Raw genomic sequence first — 9,259 nt, 5'->3', positions numbered from 1 at the left:
AAAAATGTATTTTTATATAAAATATTACATTTACAGCAGCAATATAGCTAAAAAAATACCCAAGAATAAATGACTAAATGTGCACGTTTTATGGACAAAACTTGGTTGCAAGACCTGTAAGCCAACCTGCTAGGGCTTGGTCTTGTGACTTTCCTTACCCGACGGTGTGTCCTGTGACTCTTCCAGTTTGTCCTCCTACTTGGGCTTAGACACCTGAGATCTTCAAATTAGCTCAGGATTTACACTTTAGGGCAGTCTGTCATTTCACCAAGATGGTTTCTGGAATCCAATAGGCCCCCCATACTCATACTACCCCTTCTGCCCCCATCCTTCCCCTTACACAGATGCACCCAGCTCAGGTTCTAAATCCCTGTAAAGGTAATTTTGCATCCCTCTCCCCAACCTCACCCCAGTACATACATGTATGCATATGTAAAAGCTACCTTGCTCTGCACCATCTGATGAATGATTTTAAGGCTGTATTGTTAAGAAAGGAAAAGGTAAAAGGGGATTGGGAAAAAGAGAAAACCAAAGAGCAAGAAGAACATTTTACATGATTCTTCATAATGTTTATTTACTTCAGAGGGACCTTCATAAAATAATTTTTGGGTGCTAACTTATAAAGCCTAAAAAATTCTTGAAGTTTCAGAATTCTTCAAATTTAAGTGAAATTGAATTCAATATTTTAAAAGCATCATTTGTTGTGCGATTCCTTTCTGAATGTGTGTGTCTGTGTTTGTGTGTATGTGTACGTGTACGTGTATTTTGTTTTTTTCCTATTACTTTCTTTTCACTTAAAGGAAACACTTCACAGTTTCTCTTGGCATATTTGAACTGCCAGCTTCACTATTCTTGCCCTTTGAGACCATTATTTAGTAAAATAAAAGTTAATAGCAAAATTTTCAGTGATATATAGCTTAGGGCAAGAGAAACAAAGGAGCCTGGCTGGTGTGGCTCAGTGGTTGAACATTGACCCATGCACTAAGAGGTCGCCAGTTAAATTCCTGGTCAGGGAACATGCCAAGGTTGTGGGCCTGATCCCCTGTGGGGGGCATGCAGGAGGCAGCCAGTGGATGTTCTCTCTCATCAATGTCTCTATCTCTCTTCTTCTCCCTTCCTCTTTTTCTAAAATCAATAAAGAAAAATTATTTTTATGAATATAACAGTCTGAGGAATAGGGTAGACCCAGAAAACATGGAAGTAGGGTACAGACTGACAACCCCCAGAAGAGGGGGTGGTGTGGGGAGGGAAGAGATAAACCACAGAACTTTTATGCTTGTATGCATAACCAATGGACATGGACAACAAAGCTAGGGACAGGGCTGGGGGGGTGGGGAGGAGGGTGCCAATGGGGTAAAAAAGGAGAAACATCTGTAACAAAAATAAAATTAAAAAGAAAAAGAAAATTGAAGATTGAAAAAAAAGAGAAAAGTTATTTTTTAAAAAAAGAAAGAGGAAAAAATGAGTAAATGGGACTACATCAAACTAAAAAGCTTCTGCACAGCAAAAGAAACTAGAATCAAAATGAAAAGGGAACCCACTATATGGATGACCATATTTGCCAACAATACATTGGATAAGGGGTTAATTTCCAAAATATATAAAGTACTCATACAAGTCAACAAAAGGAAGACAAACAATCCAATAAAAAAAATGGGTGGAGGACCTGAATAGACACTTCTCCAAACATGACATACAAATGGCTGAGAGACATATGAAAAAATGTTCAACATCACTAATTATCAGAGAGACACAAATTAACACAACTATGAGGTATAACCTAACATCTGCCAGAATGGCTGCCATCAACAAATTATCAAGCAACATGTGCTGGCGAGGATGTGGGGGAAAGGGTACTCTAGCATACTGCTGATGGGAATGCAGACTGGTACAACCACTGTGGAAAACAATATGGTGTTTCCTCAAAAAATTAAAAATGGAACTGCCATTTGACAGTGTTCCCACTTCTTGGAAAGTATCTTAAGAAGCCTGAAACACCAATCAGAAAGAATATATGCACCCCTATGCTCATATGAGTGCTATTTGCAATAGCCAAGATCTGGAAACAGTCTAAGTGCCCATCAATAGATGAGTGGATATAAAAGCTGTGGAACATTTACAGAATGAAATACTATGCAGCTGTAAGAAAGAATGATCTCTGACCCTTTGAGATGACATGGAGGGACCTGGAAAGTATTATGCTATGCAAAATAAGCCAGAGAAAGACAAATACTGCATGATCTCACTTATTTATAGGATATAATGAACAAAATAAGCTAATGATCAAAATAGATACAGAGACATAGAAGTAGGAAACAGACTGACAAACCTCAGAGAGAAAGAGGATGGGGGGTGGTGGTTTGGGAAGACATAAACTAAAAAACTTCCATGCATATGTACATAATCAATGGTTATAGACTATAGTGTGGGGAAGGCAGGAGGGTGAAGGGAGTTAGGTGGAGGGGAGTCAATGATGGGAAAAAACAGGGGACATCCGTAATACTTTCAAGAATAAAGATTAACAAAAGAATAAGTTTCATGACTTGAAGATGTTTCTTACTCCTTGTTCAAAAGAACACATCGAGGATATATGCTTGGGCAGCGTGTAAAAACAATAAGAAATCAAGAAGTAAATACAGACTTTTCCGGAGCTAGAAAGAAGAAGAGTTGACACGGAGCCTGAATTCAGATGATTGTTCAAAGGCATTTTCCAAAATCTCCTTTTGTGTTGAACTTGACATTTGGGGGTTTGTTTGCTTTTATTTAGTTTTCTAAATACGTTTTTATTGATTTGAGAAAGAGAGAGAGAGAGAGAAACATTGATGAGAGAGATACACCAATCAGCTGCCTCCTGCACACCTCTCACTGGGAATTGAGCCCGCAATATGGGCATGTGCCCTGACTGGGAAGCGAACTGTCAACCTCTTGGTACAAGGGACAATGCTCAACCAACTTAGCCTCACTGGCGGGGCTTTTTTCTTTGAGAAAGAGAGGAAGGAAGAGAGAGAGAGAGAGAGAGAGAGAGAGAGAGAGAGAGAGAGAGAGAGAGAGAGAGAAACATTGATGTAAGAGATAAACATCTATTGGTTGTCTATGTACTCCACCAGGAATGCAACCAAGGCATGTGCTCTGATCAGAAATTGAACCCATGACCCTTCAGTGCATGGAATGACACTCAAACCAACTTAGCCACACTGGCTAGGGCTCTGTTCCTGTATTTTCATATAATTTCTCACAAGTGAAGCAAATATATCAAAAGGAGCATGCCTTTCTTCTCACAGCATTTGCTAGAGAATTGCTTGGTAAATTCTGAAAATAAGGCCTAAGAGACAAATATAGAGAAAAGTGCACTTCAGTCAGTATCATGAATTATAACATTCAAAACTAGTTATTTTTATTTACACCAACGCAGCAAACACTGTGAAGTTCTTCTGAAGTGCAATGCGTGCATTTCTCATGTTGCAGTTGTGGCTGTATTCATGCTCTTGTCCCTCCTCGTTTACACATCTAAGTTGTGCCTTTTGCTCTTGAAGACTTTTCTATGTTCAAAACATTTCTTTCAGGCATTTCGCAAATCCGAAACATATTAAGGAAACAGATCATATCATTCCAATTTTGCCTAGGATTTTTAGAGTCTCTTATTGTAGCACAGTCCTCCAGTGTAGCTAGGTTGTTGGGCTCCCCTGCATCCCAGAAGCTGGAAAACAGCAACAAACAACAAACCACATGGGAGATTTTAAATCCCAGCTACAAGAGATAAGGTGACCTAATATACTACGCAACTTACATTTCTGTCATTTAACTTCACAACACTTTTGTAAGGTAGGCGTTATGATCTCCATTTTATTGGCAACGAAAAGGGATCTCAGAAAAGCTAATCCATTTGTCAAAGTCGTAGAGTTTGTGAGTAGTAAAGCTGAACTGGATCTTTCTGCCTTCCTTTCTGTCATGCTCCCTCATAGACTAGACCACAAATGAGACATTGTGGGAATGATTTGTTTTCTTTACACTCATATGTTGCATCACGTTGGGTTCCCTTTATTCTACACAGAGTTTGTATTAACTTAGGTGCACACTTCAATGGTGTTACAGTGTTGTAGTGAAGCAACTTTTAAAAGTATCAGTGCATGTGGGCTATATTCTCAGACCTGATTGAAGTTACCCTGACCTTTAGTTTCCTCAAATGCTAAGTGTAATTAATAATACCAGTATATCTCAGAAAGAGGTAACTTAGGTTAAATGAGATAATGAGTAAGATTAAAACTTTGCAAACCCCAAAATGTTGTGTTCTAATGCTGTAAAGCCATTATTAAGGAGAAAAGAGATGTTATCAAGGGAGTTCCCTTTTTTTACTTCATGAGAATCTGTCTTTCTCAAAGCACTATTTTTGTCTCATTTATTACAGTTTGGGGCATAAGACACTTTGTCCCTGCTGCATTTCCAAATTATTTGTATTCAATTCTACTCCTCTTTTCATGTTCATCTATTCCCCTTTATATTTGAGATAGTCTTAGGAAATGAGAGCAATAGGATGGTTCTGAATATATCTCATTAGAACAGAAGGAGGTTCTGAGAACTCCCCTCAACAATGGGTTAACTCTAGTATTTGGGATAGTGTTAAATTCTGCAAGAAGGAAATTACCTCAGAGACTTCATGAAAGGTGTGCCATCTACCCATTTCCATTGACCATCAGTCTCCTGGTCTGTCAGTCCAATATAAAACTCTCTATTTTTAGGTTTTGCATGGAAAAGAAATTCCTATGGAAGATACACAGTCAAAAACTAGGAGATCAATTATTTCAATTCTAAGCAAATGTTGAAGATAATTGTTATTTAAAGAGATAAAGTAGAATCTGGACTAAAGATGGTAGATACATTACCCTGTAATATTAACATGATGGGGAATTATCTTCTGATCTTTTAAATTTGGGTGAAAATATACACAACATTAAATTAAATGAACAGAAAACTTCAACAAAGGATTTCCTCAATAATTCATTCAAAGTTTATCTACTGTTATTTGTAACAAAATCTACTGTATAGATTAACACAAAGCATTATTAATCATAACTTAAAGGTAATGGACACTATTTGCCTTCTTTCTTTCAAACAAGTTTATAAACATAATGGTCATTCTAAAATGGACCCTCCCACACCACTTTTCTCTGTCTTACTAAGAAACTAAACATGGACTTTTAATTTAGCTCTTCTAGAAATGAAAATAAGTTAGAGTAGGCATTGACTTACAGAAATAGTAAGAATAACCTGCATTTTAGTATATTCATTTAAAAATATTAATTGTGGTCCAAACACTGTACACATGTATGGAAAACGGGAAGGATCATGTGGAGAATGTTACACTGACTCTCAGGGAGGCTGTACTTCAATTACCTGTTCCTCCTGTGTGTTGATAACTACCAGATGAGCGTTCATGCTTGAGCAGTTTTTTACACTTGCTGACCAGGTCATGGTGTTAGTAGAAAAAAAATAGCAGCTAGATTGAAAATGTACCCAGTTCAATGGACAGCAACCTACGAGGAGAGTTTTCCATGAATGTCACATATGAAATAAGTAAGAAAACCGAAAGTTTCATCTGGCCCCAAAGTCTATCATTTATTGTCAGAAGCCTTGGGACTCCTTGTTCACACACTCCCCACCCCACCTTACTATCTAAGACTTTAAATAATTCCTGTTAGTAAACACAAACAATATTCTTATCTTTTGAGACATAATCCTTATTTTCTAGATATACTATATATACTATCAATCTGTTATGCTATTGATATAGGTGCGAAGAAATTATCTATTCTTACACTGCCAAATTCAGAGAAAGTTATGCATTTTATCTGAGTGAACTCTAAGTAACCATCTCTCATGTTGCCCAAAGTATGTATGCTCAACAAAATCTCCAAACTGGTTGTACAGATGAGCTAAATCTCATAGAATTATAGAATAGAAGACTTTACACTTTATTAAAAATAAATAGTCCAGTCTCTCTCAATTTAATGGTGAAGAAATTATAGCCCATATTGCCCTTTTCTAAGACTTGGAATAGAACTATATATAGGAGCATAAAAAGTACATTTCTGAGGTATTTCCAAATTCCCTGTTCTATACATCTTTTCCTGTACTTCATTTTGGAAGCAGGTGATGGATAGTAATAATAAAAAAGTGAACTCCTGGAGATAACACTGTCCACTTCTAGATTTACTGTTCAGATATATGCTTCAAATGTATACTAAAAGTCTGCTATAATGTCTCCAAGATTTCCTGCCCCGTTGCTAATTGCATTCCCTGTCTTCTTAACCAGCTTCTCACCCTTCTATTACAGTACAGGCAAGATTTTACATTTTGTTTGTGAAAAACAGGACCTACTCCAGCTATTTTATTTATCCCAAAATTAATCTAGATTCAAAAAGTGTATATTTATATGTAAACATTGATGTTCACATTTGAGGAATATTCTACCTGATCCATTATTGTAGCAAGAGAATTCCATGAACTCTTCATACGAATGGAAGTTTTTCTCACCACAGAGTTGAAAGATGTGATAAGTCACTGTAAGGACAGGGACACAGTTAATGTTGATTACTCTTTTGATAAAATAAATTTATCATTTTTGTATTTATAGTAAAAGTGCCAACAGTTATTATATGTTCTTACTATCTACTTTTCCTTCTGTATGAAGAGGCATTGAGATTTACTTAAAGAAAAAATAGTGAATTTAAATTTTATGGTTTTCCCAATTTATAAAAGTAAATATACTTTATTTCAGGGCCAAACGCCCAGAGAAAACAAATCTATTACATTCTCTCTTATGCCATGTCTAACCCTCTCTACCCATCTTTCCAAAAAGTGATTTGTTATGTCTATGGATAGGATTTCATAGAAAAGGCTACACTAATGAATAACAGGAGTACAAAAGGGAGGACTCAGGGCCACCAAGCAGATGAAAAATGTCTATCATTAAAAATACATTAGAGGTCACTGAAATTTGGTAACAGTGCTATACTAGTTGGTGTTTCTGGTTTGGGGAATAACCTGGAAATAGAGGGAAAAGTGGAATATAAATACTCTTAATGGGGAAGAGAACTTACAGGCAGCAAGAAAGAATTTACTTCTAATATTCACTATGGAGATTAAGTTTAACCTTCAGAACTTACAAACACATCTAGTGATAAAACAGGCACTGAGTAGGAGGATGGAGATCCCAGCAACAGTCCATAAGAACACTTGGGAAGAGAAGCATCCTTTCTCTGTAGAAAGACACAAGTATGGTCAATCTTCTCTGAGCAAGAGGCATGATAAACTCTTATTAAACCTTACATATTTCCTTCCACTTGCATTGTCTATATTGAGTAATTCTCAAACTTCACTATATATCAAAATTATTTGGAGGGTTAAAACACAGATTAACCCTAGAGTTAAGAATTCAGTTAGGGCTGTATGGAACCTACCAGTCCCCAGGAGCTGCTAATACTGCTTGTTCTGGGGACCACACTTTAGAACCACTAGAGTAATCCATTACTAATTTTAAGACTGACTCATGAAGTTGAACAGATGTGCAATGTTCCCCCTTTATTCCCTATCTTCTTCCCTCTGACCCTCTCTGTTTCTGTCTCTCTCATGCTCTCCTCTTTTTAGAGCCTTATTTTTCAAGCCCTTAGTAAATCAGTCATATAAAACATTGAATTTATCTAGTAGTTCATCTCCCCCTTCCTTCCCAATACACATCTTATTGAGTTCCAGAGAAGTGAAGTGTCTTGCCCAATGGGACACAGTGAATCACAGAGAGGGTAGAAATAGCAGTCTGGTAGTTCTCCCTGAACTCAAGTCCAGTGACCTTCCCAGTATAGCATATACTCTTCGAACCATTCTTTTATGTTCCTCTGTTTTATTCTCTCTCCTCTCGTCTTTTACTCTACTGTATGCTTTTCTGTAGTCCTGTCCTTCAACACATTTATCACCTCTTCCAAAAAAAAAAAAAAATCTATCGAAGAAAAAAGAGAATTGCAAATTTTACCTGTGCTCTGTGATGCAGAAGATTTGGGTGAATTCATTTTTTTCTTTCTTTTTCTCTCTCCCTCTTCCTCTCTCTTCTCAGTTTCTGAGTGCAAGAGTATTTTGTTGGTAAGTTTCAAGGAAAAGGAGTCTTGGAGAATGAACACTTTATTTGCGTTTTAGGAAGTTCAACCTCAAGACAAGAACGTTGACTTGTGTGTTCAAGTCAGGATTTCCTTTCTTGTGTAAGGAGGACCAGGGAGTTTACTGGGCAATAGTCAATCTCCTCACTCTAGGCAACAACAAAATAAAGAAAGAGGAAATGGTAAGTACAAAAGCAGGCTGATCATGGGGAAATACAAGTGACTTCAAAAATATTATTTTGTTTGGTGGATAAAATTTGTCTGCTTTCTTTCAGGCCTTCCTTACTCATCCCTCAATGTTCCCTAATGCTCATGGGGCCCACCTCTGCACTCCCAGTCTTACTTTTGGTCTTTATTACCACACAATTGTTAACTGAAAAGGAGACAAACTCCAAATCTTCATAGCACTTTGCACAGAGCTGAGTACACAGTGTAAATATTTATAATGTAGCAATGTGAGTTTCTTTTAATCTTTTATGTTTTTTCTTCATCCTTCATTTGCACCTCTTGAACAGCTTCAACAAGGGGTTAATATGCAAAATATGTAAAGAACTCATAAAACTCAACACCAAACAAACAATTCAATTAAAAAATGGACAGAGGATCTGAACAGATACTTCTCCCAATAAGACATACAAATGACTGACAAGTATATGAAAAGATGTTCAACTTCACTAGCTATTAGGGGAAAGCAAATGAAAACTACAATGAGATACCACCTCACACCTGTCAGAATGGCTATTGTCAACAAGACAAGTAATAACAAGCATTGGAGATGTTGTGAAGAAAAACAAAAACTTATTCACTGCTGGTGAGAATGTAAACTGGTACAGCCACTGTGGAAAACAGTATGGAGGTTCCTCAGGAAGTTGAGAATAGAGTTACCATGTGAGGCAGCAACTCTTTCTCTGCATATCAACCAGCCAAAATGGAAACATTTATTCTCAAAGGTATATGCACCCCTGTGTTCACTGAAGCATTATTCACAGTGGTCAAAACATGGAAACAATTGAAGGATCCCTCAGTAGATGACTGGGAAAAAAGATGTGGTACATATACACTGGAATACTACTCAGCCATAGAAAAAGGTAAAATACTGCCATTTGTGACAACAT

General features: G+C 37.0%; 1 protein-coding gene across 1 annotated transcript; it reads right to left on the bottom strand.

The window, feature by feature from the left end:
- Window positions 1-3,340: 3,340 nt before the first annotated feature.
- CLEC4E (C-type lectin domain family 4 member E) lies at window positions 3,341-8,280 on the bottom strand. Its single transcript, XM_036252125.1, has 6 exons — window positions 8,024-8,280; window positions 7,164-7,256; window positions 6,469-6,558; window positions 5,392-5,531; window positions 4,643-4,758; window positions 3,341-3,697 (listed from the first exon to the last, which is right to left on the bottom strand). The coding sequence occupies exons 1-6, from the start codon at window positions 8,058-8,060 to the stop codon at window positions 3,508-3,510; spliced, it is 666 nt and encodes a 221-aa protein (XP_036108018.1). The 5' UTR covers window positions 8,061-8,280; the 3' UTR covers window positions 3,341-3,507.
- Between the last annotated feature and the right edge of the window lie 979 nt (window positions 8,281-9,259).

Source organism: Molossus molossus, unplaced genomic scaffold (assembly GCF_014108415.1).
Source record: "Molossus molossus isolate mMolMol1 unplaced genomic scaffold, mMolMol1.p scaffold_m16_p_10, whole genome shotgun sequence".
Taxonomy (NCBI): Eukaryota; Metazoa; Chordata; class Mammalia; order Chiroptera; family Molossidae; genus Molossus; species Molossus molossus.
Note: the sequence above shows the minus strand (reverse complement) of the source record. Positions and strands in the feature narration are given on the sequence as shown.